This window comes from Chlorocebus sabaeus, chromosome 20, assembly GCF_047675955.1.
Source record: "Chlorocebus sabaeus isolate Y175 chromosome 20, mChlSab1.0.hap1, whole genome shotgun sequence".
NCBI classification, from domain to species: Eukaryota; Metazoa; Chordata; class Mammalia; order Primates; family Cercopithecidae; genus Chlorocebus; species Chlorocebus sabaeus.
The window spans coordinates 83,834,901-83,862,093 of record NC_132923.1 but is presented as its reverse complement, the minus strand read 5'-3'; the positions used below and the strand labels follow the sequence as shown (position 1 = coordinate 83,862,093).

General features: G+C 40.6%; 1 protein-coding gene across 3 annotated transcripts in view; it reads left to right on the top strand.

Annotated features, from left to right (window-relative positions):
* SCP2 (sterol carrier protein 2) overlaps positions 1-27,193 on the top strand; it is a 126,514-nt gene that overhangs the window by 12,963 nt on the left and 86,358 nt on the right. For all 3 annotated transcript variants that reach the window (XM_007978723.3, XM_007978724.3, XM_007978725.3), the window contains exons 2-5: positions 7,099-7,156; positions 14,484-14,555; positions 17,534-17,665; positions 21,771-21,835. In XM_007978723.3, coding sequence (XP_007976914.1) covers positions 7,099-7,156; positions 14,484-14,555; positions 17,534-17,665; positions 21,771-21,835 — 327 coding nt within the window. The remainder of the gene's footprint in view (positions 1-7,098; positions 7,157-14,483; positions 14,556-17,533; positions 17,666-21,770; positions 21,836-27,193) is intronic.

The window sequence follows — 27,193 nt, the reverse complement described above, 5'->3', positions numbered from 1 at the left end:
CAGATGGGGGAACCAGAAGGGAGATGATTTTCCCCTGGAGTCAGCTGCTTAGTGTCCAGGGCTCTCCTCTGACTGCCCCTGCCAAACTCCGCCTCATCCCACTGGTAGATGGCCTGCCGGTGTGCCGGTGTCTGTTGGTGTGCTCTTCTGCCAGTGTTCTCCTCTTGATGTGCTTTCGATGACCAGCCTCTTGCATCTTCTTCCACTGATGTGCTCCTCTCCACGTCTGGCTACCTGTGTGTTTGCCTGCTAGGGTCTCGGGTTTTTATAGGCACAGGTTGGGGGCATGGCAGGCCAGAGTGGTCTTGGGAAATGCAACATTTGGGCGGGAAATGCCTGACTTCACCTAGGCCCATGAAGTCCATTATTGCGGGATCTGGCCAGCAGCCTGCAATGCAGTGGGGCTCTCTTTTTGTTCCCAGGTGGATCGGCAGGTCGAGAAATAATAGACGCATACAAGATAGTGAAAGCTGGGTCCAGGGGGGTCCCTGCCTTCTGGTCCTGTGGTGCCAACAATGCACTGGATATGCCAGCATTTATTATTAAGTTTAGTGAGAGTGGGGGTAGGTTAGTGAGGGATTTAGGATCATTTGATTATGAGGTGAGATGGTCACATGGGGATGAAGTAATTCTTTAACATAATGTCTGTATGCAGAAGTACAGTATACAGAGATAAGAATTTACAATATAGTGTGTGCATCAGTAATTTCTAACAGAGCCTTAAAACAGAAACACAGTCTTTCCATTACCTATGATTAGCAAGCTATTAATCAGCAGTAACAGTTGCAGCAAGAGCTGGTTGCAAACAATCCATAGTAACAGGATGTGAAACTAGACAACCAGTTAGATCAGACATTCTCAGAAGGGAGTATTCCTTAACCCTAAAGAGGCCTAGAAGAGCTGTGGCAAGGTGAGGGCGTTTATAGCCCTATCTTATCCATATGGACAGGCGCCCCCCCATGCGTCTGTTTATAGGCTCTCCACAAGGGTCACATTCTACTCCCAGAGCTGTGAACATCTGCTTTTCTGGGATAGGAATCTTGGTGATGCAAAACCTCCCTGACTGCACGTCCGTTCATAGGCTCTCTGCAGGGGGAAGCACATCATGCACTGATGGCTCATTCTGGCAGTCCAGCCTGGCATTATTTTTACACAATCCTGCATGCAATTTTGTGTTCACAATAATCAGGAGCATTTCATCTTTTATTCCATAGCAATAGTTTCAGGGGGTCTCCCTACATCTCCTCCTTTTCTCTGATTTAAATGAACCATAGCAATCATAGCTTGGTGCTGATTACGATTGGATTGAAGAATATTTTTTTCCAATTTTACACATGAACAATAAACCAATAGCACAACTTATACACAGAACAAAATTAATGACAGTGGATCCTCCCAAAGATTTTACTCATTGAATGTGGTTGAGATTAGATAACTCCTTAAGGATAGCGTCTAAAACTTCAGCACTGGGTGAAGCAGTTAAGTGTGCTTGAGAGGCCTCAAAAATCTGTTCTTTTAGCTTGCTTATGTCTAAACTTAAATTACCTTCACTTCCTTGTAAATGGCGTTTTACTGATTCCCAATTGTGAACAGACTCATTATATTGAAATGGAGTTACACAAAAATCAGAAGTATTCCAATCACACTGCATTTGTCATCTATGTTCTAAACTCATAATTCTATCTCCCATCCATGTAACAGTTTGTGTTAGATCATTAATTTGGCCAATTTTTGATCAATACCTGACTGAGAATTCCACATCCGAGTAGAATTTTTTTGCCATTTATCCACAAAATGAACAGTTTGAATAGAGTGATGTAATGCAACTCCACCAGTAGCAGCAGTCGCAGTAACAACAATCAAGCCCATTATTACTGCAATTAATGTAAAAATAAATCATTTACTCCTTTTAAGAATTTTTTGTAAAATATTGTTAATAACATGGATAGAAGGGGAAGATTCCCAAGGCCTATGTAAAGTTACGGGGATCCAAATACCTTCTCTGGCTCTGACTATTAAAATACTATGATATTGTTTAAAGGATGAGTCAATACAAGTATACAAGTAACAATTAACACAGGTAATTATGTTGGTTTTTGAACTAATATGCATCTTTTCTACTAATAACATATATAGTGGTTTAACACAGCTTTTAAGTGGTATAGTTTTGTTGGACTCCATATAGATAGTATATATGTTTTGGGATGGTACTGTTTTTTGTGAATGTGGAGTGGGGGGAATAGGTTGTACGAGAGGTGGTGGGGGAACATTAGCAATGGGGGGGTATAAGTCCTCATAATCTTTACTGTCCCATCTTTGAATTGACCTTTTGATGATTGCCATAGTGATATTTTTGGCTGTGTGGAAATAGTAGTGTAAATCAATCTGTTGTCTTAGTTTTCGAGGTGACAAGGTGGGTTTACTTATAACACTTTCTCCAGCCCAAACTCTCATACCAGTCATAGCTATGGTTAATCTCCATAATTCTGAATGTTCAGTTCCTAAGTGGGGAACAATGAGCCTTGGCTTTGGAGGGGCAACCCCTGCCCCTTTCCACTTAAAAGGAAAAAAGGAGTTTAATCTACAATATAATAGGGGAGGGCTGTCACTACTTTTTTGATAAGTAATATCATAGAGAAAATGTTGACAATCTCTGTGACCCTGAGAGCAATCATTAGTAATATGACCTTTAGGAGCCCAATCAACAGTGGCATAGTGAGAAGAATTAAATAACACCATTCCTTCTGAACTAATACAATCCTTCCATATTAATTTGTCAGCATGTGAAGACAAGTTGAGAGGACACGCAGGTCCTAAAGGCTTATATTGCGATATGTGAATATAATCAGTGATTCTTGTTTTGATCTGCCTTAGAGGTTTTAATGAGAGCCCTGATACCAAGTGTCCTAAGGGAGGGACAGAGTGACCAGATGGTAGTGTGACTGCCCAAGTTTGAATATCTAACGAGAGACATCCATTAGTGGGTCCCAGGCACAAAGGTGGATACCTAAAACCTAAAGTGATATTGAAAGGGGTTCCTTCTTCTGAAGGTTGGGCGGGACAACGATCATCAACAGAGCCAGGCATCCAAATACTATCACTAACATAGACCTCGATAGGGGCATCCATCCATGTCATGGCTCGAATAAGAGGAGGAAAAGGAATATAGGCCCAATATTTATAGTTTTTAACAGTCTGTGGGGTGACAGAGGGTAGAAGGATCAGTATCAGGAGGAGGCAGAGGTTGAGCCGGACCTGGATCGCTGGAGACAAGTTGTTCAGGGTGGCTGACTGGATTGTCTGTTGTAAAGGAGTTAGCATGGTCATTTTCTTCTTTTTAGTGATACGTTGACGTCCTAACCCAATCAAAGTGGCTATTTGACCAAAATATATTGAAAGGGTTTTAGAGGCTGAATTAGGAAGAAATACCCATTCAACTAGAGAATCATTTTGTACTATAAGTCTCGTAGAAGAGTGGATGGAAGGAAAAACTAAAAATTGTAAAGGTAAATTTGGGTCAATACGAGAGACTTGTGCCTCTCTCACTCGTTGTTTCATGAAAGTCTTGCTTCACTTAGGTATGTATATATGTGTGTACTGGGTTGTAAAATGTATTTTATTGTGGTTTGCAGTCAAAACAATAGTCAAAGTCGTTTCGCTTTAGCATGACCACTCAGCAGCAAAGCACTACATCTTACCTAATCAGTCATCAAGTTCAGTAGATTTTTCTTCCCTTGTATTTCTTAGGTCTGTCTCTTTCTATCTCTTTTGCTTCTGTCTTAGCCCTCACTTGGCCTGTTTCAGAATCATGCTAGTTGGTCTCACTGCCTCCTGCCATACTCCTTTCATCATTTCTCCACATTGTGTCTAGGATGATCTAAAATGCAAGTCTCATCATTCCCAGTCTCTTTCTCTTTAAAACTAGACTATTTTAAAAGAGAAATTTTAGGTTTACAGCAAAATTGAGTACAAGGTACAGAGATTTCCCATGTGTTTCCCCCATCCCTCCATATATAGCCTCTCCCACTATCAGCAAGGGTATATCCAGAGTGATACCTTTGTTATGATCAATGAACATACATTAACACATCATTATCACCCAGAGACCATAATTAACTTTAGGGTTCACTCTTGGTATTTTGCATCTATGGATTTTGATAAATGTGTAATGACATGTATCCAGTATTATAGGATCATACGGAATAGTTTCACTGCCCTAAAAATCCTCTGTGTTACACATATTCATCCTTCTCTCCCACCAGCTCCTGGCAACCACTGATCTTTTTACTGTCTCTATAAATTTTACCTTTACAGAGTGTCATTTACTTGGAATCATAGTTTGTAGTCTTTTAAGATTGGCTTCTTTCACTTAATATGATATCTATTTAAGGTTCCTCCATGTTTTCTCATAGCTTGATAGCTCATTTGTTTAGCACTGAATAATATTCCATTGTTTGGATGTGCCATGGTTTTTATCCATTTACCTCCTGAAGAACATCTTGATTGCTTCCAAGTTTTGACAGTTATGAATAAAGCTAATATAAACATCTGTGTGGTTCTATCATAATGGCTCATGCCTGTAATCCCAGCACTTTGAGAGGCCAAGGCAGGAGGATTGCTTGAGCCCAGGAGTTCGAGATCAGCCTGGGCAACATAGTGAGATCCGTCTCTATTAAAAAAACGTAAAAATTAGCCAGGCATGCTTATGAGCACCTGTGATGTCAGCTACTTAGGAGGCTGAGGTGGGAGGATTGCTTGAGCCCAGGAAGTTGAAGCTGCAGTGAGCTATGATCACACCACTGCACTCCAGCCTGGGCAACAGAGTGAGACTCCATCTCAACAAAACAAAACAACAACAAAAAACATCCATTTGTAGGTTTTTATATGGACGTAATTTTTCAGCTCCTTTGGGTAAATGCCAAGGAGTGCTATTGCTAATTCGTACGTGTGTTGTGTGTACTTTATTGTTGCTTCATTTATTTATTTATTGAAACTGAGTCTTGCTCTGTTGCCCAGGCTGTAGTGCAGTGGCACAATCTTGGCTCACTGCAACCTCTGCCTCCTGGGTTTTCCTGCCTCAGCCTCCTGAATAGCTGAGATTACAGGTGCTGGCCACCATGACCAGCTAATTTTTGTATTTTTAGTAGAGACAGGGTTTCACCATGTTGACCAGGCTGGTCTCGAATACCTGACCTCAAATGATCCATCCACCTCGGCTTCCCAAAGTGCTGAGATTACAGATGTGTGCCACCATGCCCGGCCTGTACACGTTTAGTTTTGTAAGAAATTGCCAGACTTCCTAATGCTCCACATCCTTGTCAGCATTTGATGTCAGTGTTTTGGATTTTTGCCATTTTAATAAACAGTGGTATCTAATTGTTGTTTTATTCCAGTCTCATTTAAAAAACATTGTTGTCTGGGCATGGTGGCTCACACCTGTAATTGCAGCACTTTGGAAGCTGAGGCAGGAGCATCACTTGAGCCCAGGAGTTTGAGACCAGCCTGGGCAACATGGCAAACCCCATCTGTACAAAAAATACAAAAATTAACTTAGCATGGTGGTGCGTACCTGTAGTCCCAGCTACTGTGGGTGCAAGGGGAGCTAAGGTGGGAAGATTGCTTGAGTCAGGGTGGTTGAGGCTGCAGTAAGTTGTGATCGTACCACTGCACTCCAGCCTGGGTGACAGAGCAAGACCTTGTCTCAAAAAACAAACAAACAAAAACACTGTCTTCAGGATAAAGCCCAGACTGGCATTGCGGGGCATAAAGGGTCCCTTGTGAGTTGGTTCCAGAACTAGACTAAACTTTCAACTCTATTACTTATTAGCTCTATGCCCCTGGGTTAGTTGTTTATCTCTCTGTGTCCTAGTTTTCTTATCTGTAATGCATGAAACCTACCTTTTAGGATTATTGTGAGGATTAAATGAGTAAATACATGTGAAATGCTTAACACAATGTATACCACAGTAAGTGCCCAATAAATATTAGTTGTTATCATTGTTTAGACCTAAGTTACTTTTATGTTCATATTACTTTTTTTTTTTTGGAGACAGAGTCTTGTTCTGTCATCCAGGCTGGAGTGCAGTGGTGCTCTCTTGGCTCACTGCAACTCTGTCTCCTGTTTCAAGTGATTCTACTGCCTCAGCCTCCCCTCCCGAGGAGCTGGGATCACAGGTGTGTACCGCCATGCCTGTCTAATTTTTGTATTTTTAATAGAGATGGGGTTTCATGATGTTGGCCAGGCTGGTCTTGAACTCCTGACTTCAAGTGATCTGCCCGCTTCGGCCTCCCAAAGTGCTGGGATTACAGGCGTGAACGACCACACCCAGCCATCCTTAACACTTTCTACTTTGTGCTTTAACCTATGTCATACCAAATTATGTACAGTTCTTCCACAGAGAAAAAAACTGCTGTATTCTCTCACTTCTAGACCTTTACTCCAAAATTTCCTTCTCTTTCACTGTGCTAACTGCTACTCATCCATAAGGACTTAATTTAAATGGCAGTTTCTCTGGGAAGCCTTTCTTGTCCTCCCTCCAAGTCTGGGTAGATGTCTCTGTCAAGACATTCTGTACTTCTGACACTGTAGTGTAACTGTCTGTCTTAGGTTAGACAGGAAGCACTCTGAGGGCAAGGATTTTGTATTATTTATTATTAGAGTCCAAGAACACAAGAAGTGCTCAATGTGTTTTTTGTTTGAGTAGTGAATGAATAGATTTTCATTGTGTAGAAAATATAACTATACTTGGCTGGGCGCAGTGACTCACGCCTGGAATCCCAGCACTTTGGGAGGCTGAGGTGGGCAAATCACAAGGTCAGGAGTTTGAGACCACCCTGGCCAACATGGTGAAACCCTGTCTCTACTAAAAATACAAAAATTAGCTGGGCATGGTGGTGTGCACCTGTAATCCCAGCTACTGGGGCAGCTGAACCAGGAAAATGGCTTGAACCCAGGAGGCGGAGGTTGTAGTGAGCCGAGATCATGCCACTGCATTCCAGCCTGGGTGACAGAGCAAGACTCCATCTCAAAAAAAAAAAAAAAAAAAAAAAAAAGTAACTATACTTGTTTGTATTTATTATCTCTTTCTGTATCTCTAGTTCGTGAGGCCTGGAGCTGAGAATTCAAGAGACTACCCTGACTTGGCAGGAGAAGCAGGTAACATAGAACATTTAGATCTTTGAACATTCATAGTTTATTATGTGGTCTGTCTTGATTTCATGGATGGGGCAGCCTTGCAAGCACAAAAAGAAGCCCAGTCAAGGGAGAAGAACCTGTGTAGAGAAATGCCTAGTGACTCACTGCAAAGGAAAAGAGCTTGGGCATTCTTAGCAGCTACATAGCCAGAGCAGAGAGTGGCTTACAATTTTATGTGCTGTCCAAATATTTATTGAGGTGGTTAAGGGATCTGTGGGAGAGAGAGGTGGGGTCATTAAAAGGGATAACATCATTCTAGTGGGTGTTAACTTCAGGAGTTCTAATAAAATTAGTGTCTTCCTTTCCTGGAAAAAGGATAATCACATTCAAAATGTATTAAATACCTTTATGGTGGTTTTCTTCACTTCATTGAGCCAACATAGAGAATTCTTTTTCTGTCACTAGGTTACTGCACAACTAAAGGAGGTGTTATAGTTTGTTATTGTTTATTCTAATGAGTATTAGTGCTTTTGAGCAAAAGACAGGTGAATATTAGTGTGAGTGGAACCAACAGGGAGAAAGATCTACAGGTGTACGGGTCCTGGTTCTCTAAGCATTCGGCATTCTTTAGAGACGTGCCACGACCAGGCTGCATCTGGCTGCACTGTGGGTCTGAGTTCTAGCAGAGAGATCCGCATCCATTGTTCTCCTTCTCCCCCACCTCTCTTTTGTTTTTAAAAAGGGGACAAGCATGAGAGCTTCTTTACATGATATATATAAATAATTTTTTTTGCCATCAATAAGAAATTTAATTGTTTTGTAAAAATCTAAATGCTGGCATTGCCAGAAAAATTTAACAGGCTTTTTTTTTTTTTTTTTTTTTAATTTGAAATGGAGTTTTGCTCTTGTTGCCCAAGGTGGAGTGCAATGGCGTGATCTCAGTTCACTGCAACCTCCATCTCCCGGGTTCAAGCGATTCTCCTGCCTCAGCCTCCCGAGTAGCTGGGATTACAGGCATGCACTACTACGCCTGGCTAATTTTTTTTGTATTTTTAGTAGAAACAGGATTTCTCCATGTTAGCCAGGCTGGTCTTGAACTCCTGACCTCAGGTGATCCGCCTGCCTCAGCTTCCCAAAGTGCTGGGATTACAGGTGTGAGCCACTGCACCCAGCCTAACAGGCTTCTTTATATCCCTGCCATTATAGTACAAATTCACACACAAATGAAAATGGAAAAACTACCAATACTTGATTTCTGTCCCCTATTTTTCCACTTGCAATCATATACTTAGATGCCTTTTGACTCCATGGGAAAAAAAAAATCTAACGTTGAGAACTACCAATAACAAGAAGAAAAGAATATTTTTGTTTTTGAGAATGAAATGGTTCCCGACATAGTGGGTTCTTAAGCACCTTCTCTGCATATGTAGTATGCTAGCTTGATGTCTGTTGGTGTAATTGTTACTAATTTGGCATGGTTAGTGCACAGGTTGGTGTCTTCAAAGAGGCCAACGAGATAGGCCTCACTTACCTTTTGCAAAGCACCAATAGCTGCACTCTAGAAGTGCCAATCTGTTTTTAAGTCCTGAGCAATTTGTTGCACCAGATGCTGGAAGGGAGGTGTGTGAATCAGCTTAGTGGACTTCTGATAACGTCTGATTTCACCGAGTGCCACAGTACCAGGCCTGTAACGATGAGGTTTCTTCACCACTGCAGTAGAGGGCACATGCTTACGAGCGGCTTTTATAGCCAGTTGCTTCCTGGATGCTTTACCACTGGCTGATTTTGGGCAGTCAGCTTTGTACTAGCCATGGTATAGAGACCTCCTTACTTACCCTCCTTCTTTGGGTGGAACTCTGCCAGCTAGAGGTGGTGCTGATGATAGAGAGGGGCAGAAGCTGCTGGAACACCTAAATAAATGTTTTGGTTTGGGGGCAAGTACTCTACGCTTAGGTGCCAGTTGTTTAGGAGAATTCTGGGAAATACCTGCTGTCAACACTTGGAGACCTTCTCTTTCGTCCCATAAGTTGTTAGGCACAGTCCTTTTCCTAGGGAGCCTCCCCAACTCAATGCCTGCTACCTTGTTGCCAGGCAACCCAAAAGGAGTTAGTGTGTTTATTCCTTAGATGTTCCTGCTTATTACCATAAGCATCCAGTACATATATATTTAGAATTTACCTCAACTTTTTTTTTTGTTTTCTTTTTTCTCTTTCTAACCATTCCTTCAACATCAACTCTTATTATTCAACTCAATACTTAAATGTTATACAAGGAATCAGAGCATGTCTGTCCTCCAAAACGAAGGTTCAAGAGATTTGATTGATTGCAGTGGTTCTCAGGGCAGACACTATTCACTTAATGTTTATCTTCTGCGTTATTAAACGTTCTCCTCTTAACTGATGCCTCCAAACAGCTTCTGCCTGTCTCTTAAGTGGGAGATGCTTTGATCAGTTTTCTCTATATTTTTTGACCAATTTCTTTTATTTCATTAAGAAATTTGAAGTTACTTTAGTGTGTATATAATATTTTGATTATAAAATGGTAATATTGAGGTAAAGTTATGATGTTTGAAATTAACTTTGGGGATTGACTAGTAATAAGAAATCTGGCCAGGCATGGTAACTCATGCCTGTAATCCCAACACTTTGGGAGACCGAGGCGGGCAGAGCACCTGAGGTCAGGAGTTCAACACCAGCCTGGCCAACATATAGTGAAACCCCATTTCTACTAAAAAACACAAAAATGAACTGGGCATGGTGGTGGGTGTTTGCATTCTCATCTACTTAGGAAGCTGAGGCAAGAGAATTGCTTGAACCCGGGAGGCAGAGGTTGCCATGAGCCGAGATCACATCACTGTACTCTACCCTGGGCAACTGAGAGCCCAGGTCTCTCAAAAAAAAAAAAAAAAAAAAAAAAAAGCCCGTCTGATTTACTCAGCTTACTTATTAATACTGTGTTTGCAAGCAACATTAGGAAAGTAAATATCTTTTAATAAATGAACTTTTATATAGGATAAAACTTAAAACTTCTATTTATTATTATTATTATTATTATTATTTTAGTTATTAAAATTAAATTGTAGAGAAAGGGTTTCACCATGTTTCCCAGGCTGGTCTTGAACTCCTGAGCTCGAGTGATTCGCCTGCCTTGGCCTTCCATGGTGGGATTACAGGTGTGAGCCACTGCACCCGGACAAAACTTAAAACTTTTAAAACCTAGCGTTGCTGTTAAAAATACTCCCCCATTCTAATTATGTAAAGAAGTGAGCAGTGCCAAAGGATTACTCCACTCATAGATCTCACCTACAGCACCTTCAGACTACATCAGTCACATTTCGTCAAACATTTATTCAAATACAACTTGGGGATAAAAATCCCTGAGATTCTGTAGATGCTTTTGCACTTGCTGCCTCTGGACTCATTTGTAGACTGTGGTGTTGAGGCAGGGGTATTGGTTTAGAAGTCTTACCCCACTTCTCCAGACTGCTTATAGGAGGGAGTTCTGCTCCCTTTTCTTTCCTGTTATTTCCTAAATGCATAGAATGGAGGGGAGCACACCAGCAGAATTGTGTCCTGTCACTTCCATTACTTAAGGACTTCTACTCTTTATACATTCCTATATCCTCCTTTTCCTCAGAGAATGGTTGGGGACCCCTTTACATCTAAATGCACATGACATGTGCTTGAGTGATATAGCAACCATGGAACTCCTTGAAACATTTTCAGATAGTTAACTTCTGTGCTTCCATTGTTTTCTTATCCTTTTAACATTTTTGTTTAATAATTATTTTAATCTGAAAGCTTATACAGAAAATCTGACATTAGGAAAAAGTGTGCAGCAAATAGTGAGTGTCTCCTGGGCACTGGGAAGGTTTCAGATTGGTGTGATATACTGATCTCAAGGTTCTTACCATCTAGTAGAGAAAATAAGGCAAGTTTAGAGAGACAGTGAGTAGTAGACTGTGAAAGGTACAACATGCTGTTAGCATTTTTTTTTTTTTTTTTTTGAGATGGAGTTTTGCTCTTTGGCCCCGGCTAGGGTGAAGTGGCTCAGTCACAGCTCACTGCAACCTCTGTCCGCTGGGTTCAAGTGATTCTCCTGCCTCAGCTTCCCAAGGTGCTGGGATTTACAGGCGCCTGCCACCACACCTGGCTAACTTTTGTATTTTTAGTAAAAATGGGGTTTAGCCATGTTGTCCAGGCTGGTTTTGAACTCCTGACCTTGGGTGATCCACCTGCCTCGGCCTCCCAAAGTGCTAGGATTACAGGCATGAACCATCATGCCTGGCTTGCTGTTATCATTTAAAGGAGGTACAGAGTACCAGCTAAACATACCTTTTTGTAACTCATTCTTTCCCACTGATTATAAGAGCAATGCATGTGTTTTATTGTAACAAATAATTATGTACTAAAGAAAACAAAATTTTGACCCAGACCTAATCACTATTAGTATCTTGGTGTTATTCTATTTTAACATTTTCCCCCTATGGCTATATGGGATCACATTTGTAGTTTTGTATCCTATTTATTTATTTATATATTTATATATTTTTAAGGACAACATCTCACTATGCTGCCCAGGCTAGAGTGCAGTGGCTATTCACAGGTCCAGTCATAGTGCATTCCACCTCAAACTCCTGGGCTCAGGCAGTCCTCCTGAGCAGCTGGAACTACAGGCACTCGCCACTGCACTTGGCTTGTATCCTTATTTCTGAAATTGATTTTATCATGAGCATTTCCCCTTTTACTTAAAATTGTTTGGAAAAGGGCCAGGCGTGGTGGCTCATGCCTGTAATCCCAGCACTTTGGGAGGCTGAGGCGGGCAGATCACCTGAGGTCAAGAGTTCGAGACCATCCTGGCTAACATGGTGAAACTCCGTCTCTACTAAAAATACAAAAAATTAGCCAGGCATAGTGGTGGATATCTGTAGTCCCAGCTACTCGGGAGGCTGAGGCAGGAGAATGATGTGAACCTGGGAGGCGGAGCTTGCAGTGAGCTGAGTTAGCACCACTATACTCCAGCCTAGGCAACAGAGTGAGAGTCTACCTCAAAAAAAAAAAAAAAAAAAAAAAAATTGTTTGGAAAAGAATGTTTAGGTTGTACATAATATATTATTTTATATATATGCCATTATTTTTGTTGGACATTTAGGTTCCCAAGTTTTTGATATTTTAGAAAAATTGTAGTGAACATTTTGCTAAATAAATGTTTGTTCTAATCTCTGTTTATTTTTGAGGAAAGAGCCTAGAAGTAGAATCGTAGGAATAGTGAATATGATCATTTTTAAGTTTCTTTTTTTTTAATTGAGACATGGTCTCTCTCTGTTGCCTAGGCTGGAGTGCAGTAGTGTGATCATGGCTCACAGCAGCCTTGACCTCCTGGGCTCAAACAATCCTTCTACCTCAGCCTCCCAAGTAGCTGGGACCACAGACATACACTACCATGCCTCCCTAATTTTTGTATTTTTTGTAGAGACGGGGTTTTCCCACGTTGCCCAGTTTGGTCTTGAACTCCTGGGCTCAAGGAAGGCTCCTGCCTTGGTCTCCCACAGTGCTAGGATTACAGGAATGAGCCACTATGCCTGGCCACTTTTGTTTGTTTGTTTGAAACAGGGTCTGGCTCTGTTGCCCAGGCTAGAGTGCAGTGGTGAGATCACGGCTCACTGTAGCCTTGACCTCCAGGATTCAAGTGATCCTCCCTCTTCAGCTTCCCAAGTACCTGGGACCACAGGTGTATGCTACCACACCTGGCTAATTTTTATTTTTTGTAGAGATGGGTTCCCACTATGTTGCCCAGGCTGGTCTCAAACTCTTGGGCTCAAGTGACCCTCCCACTTCAGCCTCCCAAAGTACAGTAAGCCACCGTGTCAACCAAGATTCTTGCCAAATTAATTTTCAGCATTTACACCCTTAGAGTCTCATTGGTAACATATGAGAATGTTCTTCTCAACATAGTCTTGTGAACGTTATTATAAGACATTTATTTTTTGCCCATACGTTAAGCAGGAAAAGATAGCTCATTGTTTGACTAACCCAATTCTGTAATCAATTACTTCATAAATTATAATTGATTATTATAATTAGTATGTTTGTGAATTTAAAAAATTTTTCAAATACATTTATATGGTTAAAAAAAAAAGAGGCTGGGCTTGGTGGCTCACGCCTGTAATTCCAGCACCTTGGGAGGTCAAGGGAGGCGGATCACTTGAGGTCGGGAGTTTGAGACCAGTCTGGCCAACATAGCGAAACCCCCTCTTTACTAAAAATACAAAAAGTAGCGTGGTGGTGGGTGCCTGTAATCCCAGTTACTTGGGAGGCTGAGGCAGGAGAATCACTTGAACCTGGGAGGTTGAGGTTGCAGTGAGCCGAGATCACGCCTTTGCACTCCAGCCTGGCGACAGAGCAAGACTCTGTCTCAAAAAAGAAAGAAAGAAAGAAAATACAGGAATACAGGGCCAGGTGTGGTGACTTATGTCTTTTACCCCTCACTTTGGGAAGCCGAGGTGGGAGGATCGTTTAAGCCCAGGAGTTTGAGACTGCAGTGAGTTAGGATCACAACACTGCACTCCAGTGACAGAGAGAGACCTTGTCCTTAAAAAAAAAGAAAAAAAAAAAAAGGAATGAAGAGTGGCTTGTAATTCTCAGGCCTGTCCCCCATGGACAACTTCTTTTAACTTGTTTTGCTTTAGTTCTTCTGGTGGTTATCTAAATACTTCCTCAAGTTTTTGATTTGTCAGTTTTAGATGTCTGTTTTTTCTCACTGTCATAAATGAGGATTTAGCTCACACTTTTTTTTCAACCTCACTGTCTTCTTTCCAGTTTACTTACATAATTTTTCTCATTTATTTACATAATTTTTCTCAGTTCATCCACTAGTTGTTTCTGCCACTTTTGATAGCATCCTTAAGCTCTCTTTCTTGTTCCATAGACAGTCATCTCTTGATCTTGGTTTTGTAAGATGAGCACATTCGTGCTGTCTGCTCCCAGTAATGACAGTCTTTCTCATTTTACCCTCTAGATGTGCAGTGGAGCTACAGAGATGAATAAGACAAGGACCGTGTCATTAAGGAGCTGTAAGACTCTTCAGATTTAATGTAGATAGATGTGAAGTTATAACAGAAAGTATTAAGTACCAAAAAGGAGATACGGAAAAGTGATGCAGTAGCTTAGAGGAAAAAATGATTACTTTTGAAATTAGAGATCTGAGATGATTTGATGAAGGATTTGTCATTTGAATTGAGCATAGACTATATAGAGTAGTTTACTTCGAGAAAACTCTAAGCTTAATTTTTACTCTCCTAAAACAAATACTTAAAGCACTTTTTGATAAAAACCTTTTGTTTTTATAGGCCAGAAGGCTTTAGCTGATGCACAGATCCCTTATTCAGCAGTGGACCAGGCATGTGTTGGCTATGTTTTTGGTATGTATTAAACTGTGTATTCTAAATTTTTTTTAACTAAATCTAGCAGCAACTACACAAACAATACAGAGACATTTGTGAATTTTAACCCTCAAAAACTCAGAATTCATTCAATTATATTTGCATTGAAAAAAAAAAAAAGAAAAAACCCTCAGAATTCAAAGTCTGATTTAAGGGGATTACCACTATTTATATATTTCCCTTATGTGTCAACCTAGTGTAATTTTTCTTTTGGTGACTATTCCAAATCATACTGTAAAGATCTTCTTTGGTCTTTTTAAAAATACGGCCAGGCACTATGGCTCACGCCTGTAATCCTAGCACTTTGGGAGGCCGAGGCGGGCGGATCACGAGGTCAGGAGATCGAGATCATCTGGCGAACATGGTGAAACCCTTCCTCTACTAAAAATACAAAAAATGCACCTGTAGTCCCAGCTACTCAGGAGGGAGAAGCAGGAGAATCGCTTGAATCCAGGAGGCAGAGGTTGCAGTGAGCTGAGATTGCACTCCAGCCTGGGCAACAGAGTAAGACTCTATCTCAAAAAAAGAAAAAAAGCATAGTGTTTCGTTGAATAAATGTATTATAATTTATTTTACCAATACCCTTTTAATGGATATTTAAAAGTTCCAGTCTCTTCACAGCATTTAAAAAATACTTAATGTCAAATAAAGATTGAATATATTCAAGGTATAAAATAAGATGATTTATGTATATATTGTGTAATAATTACCACAATCCAGTTAATTAGTACATTAATTACCACCCATGCTGTACATTAGATCCACAGAACTTGTTCATCTTATAACTGAAAGTTTGTACCAGTTGACTAACATCTCTCTGTTTCCCCAACCCCAACAACTTTTTTTTTGTTTTTGGCAAAGGGGTGGGGTGTGTGGGGGAACCCCTACATCATTTTATATGATTATATGATATTCTACTCTTGAAGGTCTACTATAGCTTATTTAGAAGTAGTAATGATATTTTCTAAATTCTAGTTATTATAAAAATACTATGAATATATACAGTATTATTAAAATACTATAGTAGGTGTTACTGTAGATGAATATTTGTGCATATATATGATTTATTTCTTTGAGATATCAAGATATCAAGAGAATTCTAGAAGGGAAACATACTGGGTTAAAGGGATGCAGAATATATTTATTGAAAAGCAGATCCCTAACTTTCCTGATTTTGCTGAAGACTCCTGGAGCCTGTACCTTCAGATATTCCCATCACACTGCTCCAGCATGTCTACCTTGGTGGTCATGTTACTTGTGTTTGAAATGCTTGTTCCTTGGTGCTGTAAAGAAATAGCACTTGAACACAAATGTAATTTACTCAGCAAGGCCATTTTTACTTCCTGCAGAAAGGGTACACTTGCCAGCAGTTTTGCCACGAGAGTACACCAAACAAAGGAGACAGGATCATTTATAACCTGACGTGTCCACCCTACTGCTGTATCCAGTTCCATTGGCTGGAACGGGACCTCACATTCTGTATTTGTCTCGATTGGCTAGAAACTTATAACTTTTTAAAAGAGGCAAAGGCAGAGGAGAACAAAGGAAGGAGGAAGTAACTTGTGGAATGCCAAGAAACGTAAAAACACCTTCAAATAAGGAAGAGGAACAGGTTATGACCTAATGCTTGCTTGGACCAGTATAAGCATGCCAGGGCAAATACTTAGGCTAAATACTGGGAACTAAGAACATAAAGTACATTGATTTCTTTACCATGGCTAGCAGATATTTAAGAATGTTAGCATAGGTCTTTGAATATATTTTGCTTCTAAGAGAAGTTACTATCTATTCCTAATTAAATGGGGAGGAAAGTCTTTGAAGAGGAACCTCTACTTTACTTTTTACACTTGGGAAAGGAAGTCACATATGTATTTAACATGGATCATGTTTTCCTGGAATGCCTTGGCATGCAGGGTCTTTTAAACTTTTCGAAGTTGTGGAATCTTTATATGAAAAGTAAATCATGGCTTTTAATCACTATCATAGGTTTAAAGATTTTATTTATTTATTTATTTATTTATTTATTTATTTATTTTGAGACGGAGTCTGGCTCTGTCGCCCAGGCTGGAGTGCAGTGGCCGGATCTCAGCTCACTGCAAGCTCCGCCTCCCGGGTTTACGCCATTCTCCTGCCTCAGCCTCCCGAGTAGCTGGGACTACAGGCGCCGCCACCACGCCCGGCTAGTTTTTTGTATTTTTTAGTAGAGACGGGGTTTCACCGTGTTAGCCAGGATGGTCTCGATCTCCTGACCTTGTGATCCGCCCGTCTCGGCCTCCCAAAGTGCTGGGATTACAGGCTTGAGCCACTGCGCCCGGCCTTTTATTTATTTATTTATTTATTTGAGACCGAGTCTCGCTCTGTCACCCAGGCTGGAGTGCAGTGGTGCAATCTTGGCTCACTGCAACCTCTGCCTCCTAGTTCAAGTGATTCTTTTGCCTCAGCCTCCTAAGTAGCTGGGATTACAGGTGCGTGCCACCACACCTGGCTAATTTTTTGTATTTTTAGTAGAGATGGAGTTTCACTGTGTTAGCCAGGATGGTCTTGATCTCCTGATCTTGTGATCTGCCCGCCTTGGCCTCCCAAAGTGCTGGGATTACAGGCGTGAGCCACCGCACCTGGCCAATGTTTAAAGATTTTTATCCGACATTTAGGTGTTAATGAAATATTGCTTTCTTTATCATATAGCCTTAGCCAGATGGAATCGTTTTCTATTAACTGATCATTTCTTTATTTCTCTACCTTTGTATTATATAAAGAAAGTGCACATATATTCTGTTTTCAGTCTTTTTTGCAGAGTAAATGATGGTTAGCGTTAAAACTGTTTCTAAAATATTTATTGTCTTGCACGTGTTATATGCTTGGCAAAGGTATAATATTAAAAAAAACACATAATGTAGTATTATGTTGCATTGCAGCTCCGTAATTCTCCATATTAAAATTTTTGTTTTTCTATTCAGGTGACTCTACCTGTGGGCAGAGGGCTATCTATCACAGTTTGGGAATGACTGGAATTCCTATAATCAATGTCAACAATAACTGCTCTACTGGTTCTACTGCTTTGTTTATGGCCCGCCAGCTGATTCAGGGTGGTAAGGAGTGCTTGTCTAGTGTACTTAAATATTTCCCCATTTTAATCATTTAATCATACGACCATCAGAGGAATTATTTTATAATGTATTTGTTTTAAAAAAGGCCGTATCAGGCCGGGTGTGGTGGCTTATGCTTGTAACCTCAGCACTTTGGGAGGCCGAGGTGGGTGGATTGTTTGAGCTTGTGAATTCGAGACTAGCTCTGGGCAATGTAACAAAACCCCGTCTCTACAAAAAAATACAAAAATTAGCTGGGTATGGTGGCATGCATCTGTAGTCCCAGCTACCTGGGAGGCTGAGGTGGGAGGATGGCTTGAGCCTGGGAGACAGAGATTGCAGTGAGCCTAGATGGCACCACTGCACTCCAGCTTGGGCGATAGAGCCAGAGCTTGTCTCAAAAAAAAAAACAAAACCAAAAACCAAAAAACAAAAAAAAGGCTTCATCAGCCAGGCATGGTGGCTCACACTGGTAATTTCAACACTTTGGGGGATCAAGGCAAGAGCATCATTTGAGCCCAGGAGTTCAAGACCACCCTGGGCAATGTAGTTAGACCCTATGTTTACACAAAATTAAAAAAAAATTAGCCAGGCGTGGTGGTCCCAGCTACTCAGGAGGCTGAGGCTGGAGGATGTATGATCATACCACTGCACTCTAGCCTGGGCAATGCAGTGAGACTGTCTCTTAAAAAAAAAAAAAAAAATTAAAGTAAAATAAAATTAAAAAGGCATTGTGAGATATAATTTATAGACCATAAAACTCACCTTTTTAAAGTATGCAATTCAGTGTTTTTTGTATATTCACAGAATTGTATACCTATCACCACTATGTAATATTAGAACTTTTTTTTTTTTTGAGAGTGAGTCTTGTTCTGTTGCCCAGACTGGAGTGCAGTTGTGCGATCTCACCTCACTGCAACCTCCACCTCCCGGGTTCAAGTGATTCTCCTGCCTCAGCCTCCCGAGTAGCTGGGATTACAGGTACCCACCACCATGCATGGCTAATTTTTTTGTATTTTTAATAGAGACGGGGTTTCACTATGTTGGCCAGGCTGGTCTCAAACTCCTGACCTCAAGTGATCTGCCCACCTTGGCCTCCCAAAGTGCTGGGATTGCAGGTGTGAACCACCACACCTGGTCACATTAGAACAGTTTTATCACCACAGAAAGAAACCCTGTACCCATTAGCCGTCATTCTCCATTTTCTCCTTCCCTCAGTCCCTAGAAACCACTAATTTACTTTCTCTTTGTGGAATTTTGTATTCTGAATATTTATATAAATGGAATTGTACAATACATGGCCTTTTGTGGTTTATTTCACTTAACACAATGTTTTTACAGTTTATTCATGTTGCAGCATATATCAGTACTTAATTCCTTTTCATGGCCAAATAATATTCCATTGTATGGATATATCACATTAAAAAATAGATAGACTGTTTTTTAAATGTAGAAGAAAAATAAAAAGTAAAATAAGTAGAAATGAGGTCTTGCTATGTTGCCGAGGCTAATCTCGAGCTAAAGGCTTTAAGCGATCTTCCTGCTTTGGCCCCTCAAAGTGCTAGGATGGCTATACCACATTTCTTCTACCTGTTTATCAGTTGATAGACATTGTTGCTTGCGTATTTTTTATTGGTTTCCATCAGTTGAGGGATTGTTTCTATTTTTTTTGGCTGTTATGAATAATGCTGCCATAGTGAGCATGGCACCCGTAATCCTGGCTTCTTGGGAGGCTGAGGCAGGAGGATCACTTGAGTCTCGAGACTGAGGCTGCAGTTTGCAGTCATAACTGCACAGTCATAACTGTGCCACTATACTCCAGCCTGGGCAACAGAGCAAGACACTGTCTTTTAAAAATGGTCAGGGGAGGGCGAAGATAATGCCATTGTAAACATTGTGTATACTTTTTTTTTTTTTTGTGGCCGTGTATTTTCAGTTCTTTTGTATATGTGTCATATCCTATGTTTCCATATATTCTAGGGTTTTTTATTAGGTCCTCTCTCTGTTCCACTGATTTGATTGTTGATTACTATTTCACTACCCAGCGTTTTAATTATTGGAACTTTATATTGTTTGATAATGCTAGTGGTCCCTGTTTCTGTTACATTATATTTCTTTTATTTTTTTAGGAAAAAATGTGGCAATCCTGTCTTTTTTTTTTTTAAATTCAGCTCCTGCAGGAATGTTTGGCTCTTCAGTTGAACTTTAACAACATAATTTTTAGGTGCCCCCTCTCTCCAAAAATAATTCTTCTGAGATTTTCATTGGGTTCATTTTTAAATTTTTAATTTCAAATTTTAAATGCTTTTCTAACTGTGATTCTAAATTAGCTTTTTATATTCATTACTGAAACATATTTCCATATTAACACGAAATTTTATTAACATATTGAGACTCAAGAGAAGAATTAAGCACCTTATTGATTTTTCCAGTTTTCTTTTTTTAGAGACAGGGCCTCACTCTCTCATCCAGGCAACAGTGTGGTAGCATGATCTCAGCCCCTGCAACCTGGCCTCTTGGCCTCAGGTGATCCTCTCACTTCAGCCTCCTAAGTATTAATAGTTGGGATCATAGGTGTGTGCCACCACACCCGACCAATTTTTGTATATTTTGTAGAGATGAGGTCTTGCCATGTTGCCCAGACTGGTCTCGAACTCCTGGTCTCAAGCGATACATCTGCCTTGGCCTCCCAAAGTTTTGGGATTACAGGCATGATTCACCACGCCCAGCCTGATTTTTCCTCTTATCTAGAAGAATATAAAGATTTTCTCTGTAATTTTTCTGTTGTTAAAAACTTTGGCTGGTTGGTGGCTTATGTCTGTAATCCCAGCACTTTGGGAAGCTGAGGTGGGTGGATCACTTGAGCCCGGGAATTTGAGACCAGCCTGGGCAACATGGTGAGACTCCATCTGTACAAAAAAAAAAAAAAAAAAGGGCAAGAAAACTGGTCGTGGTGCCACAGGCCTGCGGTCCCAGCTACATGCAGATTGCTTGGGCCCAGGAGGTCTAGGCTTCAGTGAGCCATGATTGCATTGCTGCACTTCAGCTTTGGTGACAGAGTGAGACACTGTCTCAAAAAAAAAAACCAAAAACCAAAAACCAAAAAAACCTTTGTGGTGCCGGGCACAGTGGCTTATGCCTGTAATCCTAGCACTTGGGAGGCTGGGGTGGACAGATTGCTTGAGCCCAGGAGCTCAAGACCAGCCTAAGCAACACGGCAAAACTTTCTCTACAAAAAATACAAAAATTAGCTCTAGCTAATAGAGAGCTGAGGTGGGAGGATCGCTTGAGCCTGAGAGGTTGAAGCTGCAGTGAGCTGTGAGCCTGCCACTATACTCCAGTCTCGGTGACAGACTGAAACTTTGTGTCAAAAAAAAAAGCAGGCCGGGCGCGGTGGCTCACGCCTGTAATCCCAGCACTTTGGGAGGCCGAGGCGGGCGGATCACAAGGTCAGGAGATCGAGACCATGGTGAAACCCCATCTCTACTAAAAAATAGAAAAAAATTAGCCGGGCGCAGTGGCGGGCGCCTGTAGTCCCAGCTACTCGGAAGGCTGAGGCAGGAGAATGGCGTGAACCCGGAAGGCGGAGCTTGCAGTGAGCCGAGATTGCGCCACTGCACTCCAGCCTGGGCGACAGAGCGAGACTCCGTCTCAAAAAAAAAAAAAAAAAAAAAAAAAAAAAAAAAAAAAAAAAGCAAACAAACAACAACAACAAAAACGTTTGTGGGATTATAGTATGTTTTTACATTTTATGTAAATTGGCTTATTTATTTAGAGACAGAATTTCTGGGCTCAAGTGACCTCCTGCCTCAGCTTACCAAGTCACTAGGACTACAGGTGTGTACCACCACACTCAGCTGATTTTTCAAACATTTTAAGTTTTTAAATTTTTGTAGAGACAGAGTCTTACTATGTTACCCTGGCTGGTCTTGACCTCCTGGCCTCAAGCAATTCATCTGCTTTGATTTCCCAAACTGATGGGACTAGGGACTAGAAGTTTGAGCCACTGTGCTCTCACTTGATGCACTTATTTCAATTGAAGTATTTAATGGTATTTTGTTGGTGTTTAGAAATGTGAAATTTCAAAATAATTACATTTTCCTTTAAGGTGTGGCAGAATGTGTCTTGGCTCTTGGGTTTGAGAAGATGAGTAAGGGAAGCCTTGGAATAAAAGTGAGTGTTATTTTGGCATAGTTACTAAATGAGCTAATATAACCCAAAAGTTGAAAGGTGATACTTAAATGTATGCATAGATCTTGGTATTTTAGACTAGTGAAGAATCTTAGAGATAATTTTGTTCAAACTGTTTATTTTACCAATGATGAAACTGGTGTTCAAAGATAGGAGATTATTGAATTTGAAGTTGACTTATCTATTTAATTTGAAAGCCATTCATTTATTCATTTTTTTGATCAATGAATTACATTCAATAAATGAAATTCATTCAACAAATTGAAGAGAGTTAATAAAATGTGGAACTTCTAATTCTGGTAATGGCAAGCCAAGTTTTTTGAGCCAGTTCTCTCACTGATGACAACTAAAATATTTGGATAGAATATGAAAAAAGAAATCCTAAAGGTATTGAAGAACTAGCAAGAGAGAGGAAGTGCAGATGAATGCCAGAGAATTAACATCAGCATTTGCAACTTGTTTTGCCTTGAAGATCTTTGCTCATCAGGCAGCTGTGAGCCACAATTTTGACAGCCCCCTGGAATGAAAGGGGAAGTAGTCAAAGCTCAGACCTTCCCAAGATCAGAAGTTTAATACCCACATTAAATTGATACTGTGTAAGGGTAAACTCTTTGGGTAGGACGAACCTGAAGTAAAACTGCCCACTTCCATGAGATGATAGGGAGAGTTACCATGGCATCCAGTAAAACAGGGGAGAAAAAAAAAAGAGAATAAAAAACCCAGTAAAACCTTTCATTGAGTTAATAAATCACAGACTAGCCCACATGTGGGATCACTGCCAACATTCTCATTATCTGAGTGGTCCAGGAAACCTCAAACCATGAATTGAATCTAAAGTAGTTCCAGAATGGTAGTAACCTAGCCAGATTTTCTTCTGGAGGAAAGCACCCTTCTTCCAGGCTTTGAGAGCCCTTCAAGTAAAATTTCAAGGACACGCAGTTCAAGATAACCTTAAGTGTTAAAGAAACAAGGCACCACAATTGAGAACCAAAAGAAAGAAGGAGCAGTAAAAGGTAATCTCTGAAGACTGCCAAAACTAGATTTATTGGATGCAGATTTAATCATGTTTGTTATGTTTAGAGAAATAAAAGACAGCTTGGAAACCTCTTTAGGCTATAGAAAACTACAAAAAAGAACATTATTGGCATGAAAAAAAAAAAAAAAACCCTAAATGGAATTTATAGAAAAGAAAAGAAAGAAATAAAATTAAAAATTCACTCATGCCTGTATCCCAGCACTTTGGGAGGCTGAGATGGGCGGATCACTTGAGGCCAGAAGTTCGAGACCAGCCTGGCCAATATAGCAAAACCCATCTCTACTAAAAATACAAAAAATTAGCTGGGTGTGGTGGTGTGCGCTGGTAATCCCAGCTACTCGGGAGGCTGAGGCAGGAGACTTGCCTGAGCCCAGGAGGTGGAGGTTGCGGTGAGCCAAGATGTGCCATTGCATTCCAGCCTGGGCGACAAAGTGAGACTCTGTTTCCTTTTTTTTTTTTTTTTTTTTTTTGAGACGGAGTCTCGCTGTGTCTCCCAGGCTGGAGTGCAGTGGCTGGATCTCAGTTCACTGCAAGCTCCGCCTCCCAAGTTCACGCCATTCTCCTGCCTCAGCCTCCCGAGTAGCTGGAACTACAGGCGCCCGCCACCTCGCCCGGCTAGTTTTTTGTATTTTTTAGTAGAGACGGGGTTTCACCGTGTTAGCCAGGATGGTCTCGATCTCTTGACCTCGTGATCCACCCATCTCGGCCTCCCAAAGTGCTGGGATTACAGGCTTGAGCCACCGCGCCTGGCCTGAGACTCTGTTTCAAAAAAAAAAAAAAAGAAAATGAGTTGAAGATAATTTTTTACTGTTATCTAAAATTATACTATTATCTAACTTATGTGATCAACCTGATCCCATTTTCTCTGTTGAAACGTTAAAGGACCTCTACCCCAAATTAACTTAAATACATATGATGATATTTCTTAGAAACCACGAAAGTGGCACTTAATAGGCATTCAAATCAATAAGTTGTTTCCCTCTTTAAAGAACACCTTTGAAAAGTGGTAGAAGTTAGATCGGATAATTTAGGAGTGGGTAAGGGGAAATGTGTTCTTCCTAGATGTCAGAGAAGGCATCATGAGCCTAGTCATGGGTGTCTGAATGAATATGATACACCCAGGGAACAGTTTAAAAAACTGTCTGGATTAGAGTGGCAGCTGGAGGAGACTGAGAAATAAGGTTATGTAAGTGAATATATAATATTTATGACACATGAAAAATACGTGTTTTTTTCCAGCAGTAAATGGTACGTGCCCTGGTAACTTTTATTTGAAAATTATTAAAAATTATAAAATAGTAAAATCCATCCATAATCCCATAGTATAATTAAAAGGAAATATATATAAATTAGAAGTCCCTCCTTCTGCTTGTTTTTTTTTTTTTTTTGAGACCAGGTCTCCCTCCCAAGTTCAACAGAAGGACTGACACTACTCAATTTCAAGACTTACCTAAAGCTCCAGTAATTAAGACAGTGTGTTATTGACAAAAAAGTTCAGACAAATTAGACAAATAGATAAATAGAACAGAATAAAGCATTCAGAAATAGACCTACATAAATATAGTCAACTGATCTTTGACAAAGAAGCAAAGGCAATATAATGGAAAAAAGATAATGTTTTCAACAAGTCGTGCTGGGACAACTGGATATCCACATGCAAATAACGAATCCACGCACAGACCTTACACCCTTTTTTTTTGTTGAGATGTAGTTTCTGTTTCCCAGGCTGAAATGGAGTGCAGTGGCACAGTCTTGGCTCACTGCAACCTCTGCCTCCCTGTTTCAAGTGATTCTCCTACTTTAACCTCCAAAGTAACTGGGATTACAGGTGCCCACCACCAAGCTGGGCTGAGTTTTGTACTTTTAGTTGAGACGGGGTTTTACCATGTTGACCAGGCTGGTCTCAAACTCCTGACCTCAGGCGATCCACCTGCCTCGGCCTCCTAAAGTGCTGGGATTACAGGTGTGAGCTACCGTACCCAGCCACGTTTTTTCACAAGCTTTTTAGATATCTATTGAGATGTTCTTATTTTGTTTGTTATTCTTTTTTAGTTTGTTAATATGATGAATTATATTTGTTGATATTTGACTGTTGGTCTATCCGATATTCTGGGGTAATGTTTGGTATTTGGTCATGAAATATTATCCTTTTTATATATTATTGGATTTGATTTGCTAATCTTTTTCTTTTAAGTGATGGGTTCTCCCTATGTTGCCCAGGCTGGTCTCAAGCTCCTGGGCTTGAGCAATCCTTCCGCCTGGGTCTCCCAAAGTGTTGGGATTACAGGTGTGAGCCACCGCGCCTGGCCTGATTTGTTAAAATTTTGTTAAGGATTTTTGTGTTTATGTCCGCAAGGGTGTTGGTTTGTTGTTTTCTTTCCATTGCGCAGGTTGGTCTTGAACTTCAGGGCTCAAGTGATCTGCTCACCTTGGCTTCCCAAAGTTCTGGGATTATAGGTGTGAGCCACCACACCCAGGCTAGTTTTAATACGAGAATAATGCTGGCGTCATAGAATAGCTGGGAAGTGTTCTCTTCTCTTCTGTTTTTTGGAATAGTTTATATGTAAATTGGTATTTTTTTCTCTTAAATTTTTGGTAGAATTCACCAATTCACCAGTTCACATTTGATTGGGTGACTTTGTTTCTTTTCTTTTAAATTTTTTTTTTTAAGATGGAGTTTCCCTCTTGTTGCCCAGGCTGGAGTGCAATGGCACAATCTCGGCTCACCGCAACCTCCGCCTCCCAGGTTCAAGCGATTCTCCTGCCTTAGCCTCCCGAGTAGCTGGGATTACAGGCATGCACCACCACGCCCGGCTAATTTTGTATTTTTAGTAGAGATGGGGTTTCTCCATGTTGGTCAGGCTTGTCTCAAACTCCCGGCCTCAGGTGGTCCGCCTGCCTCGGCCTCCCAAAGTACTGAGATTACAGGCGTGAGCCGCCGTGCCCAGCCCTAAAATATTTTTAATTAAAAAAAATTTTTTTTTTTGCATTCTTATCTTTGGATCATGGTCTGATGATTTCTTTATGGGAAATTTTTCAATCTTCTAAGTTTAGTTTCTTCAGTAAATATATTACTATTCAGGTTGTCTATTTTTTCTTTTTTTAAGCGAGCTTTGATAGTTTATATCCTTCACGGAATTTGTCCAGTTCATCTACATTGTTAACCTTATTGGTAAAAAGTCATTCATGTTATTCCCATCTTTTTAATGTAGGATCTTTGGATGTGTCTTCTCCCTTCTTCTGGTGTTGGTAATTTTTATCTTCTCTCTTTTTCCATGGTCATCTTTTGTTGTCAGAGTGATCATGGAAAAAGAAAGTTTACAATAGAAGGACTAGCTTTTGTTTTCATTGATTTTCTATATACTCTTTTTTTTTTTTTTTGAGACAGAGTCTCACTCTGTTGCCCAGGCTGGAGTGCAATGGCATGATCTCGGCTCACTGCAACCTCTGCCTCCAGGGTTCAAGCAATTCTTCTGCTTCAGTCTCCTGAGTAGCTGGGATTATAGGTGCCTGCCACCATGCCCAGCTAATTTTTGTATTTTTAGTAGCGACAGAGTTTCACCATGTTGGCCAGGCTGGCCTCAAACTCCTGACCTCATGATCCACCCACCTGGCCTCTCAAAGTGCTGGAATTACAGGCGTGAGCCATGGCGCCTGGCCTATATTCTTCTTTTTCCTAGTTTATTCTGCTCATTTCTACTCATTCTTTTTCTTTCTGCTCATTTTCTATTTCAATCTGCTCTCGTTCTTGATGTTTCCTTTCTTTTCCTTACTTTGGGTTTAATTCTTTATTTTAAATCAGCCATGCCCAGCTAATTTTTTGCAGAGATGGAATCTTGCTATGTTGCCCATGCTTGCATGACCCACCATGCCTGGCTACTACACACACACACACACACACACACACACACGCATATATATACACACAATACACACACACACACAATATACACACACACATACATATATATGTGTGTGTGTATGTATGTGTGTGTGTGTGTTATACATATATATATATATATATATATATATATTTATTCCCAAGACAGAGTCTCACTCTGTCACCCAGGCTGGAGTGCAGTGGTGTGATCTTGACTCACTGCAATCTTCAACTCCTGTGTTCAAGCAGTTCTTCCACCTCAACCTCCTGAATAGCTGGGACTGTAGGTGCACACCACCACACCTGGCTAATTTATGTATTTTTAGTAGAGATGGGGTTCACCACGTTGGCCAGGCTGGTCTCGAACTCCTGAACTCAAGTGATCCACCTGTCTCAGCCTCCCAAAGTGCTGGGATTACAGGTG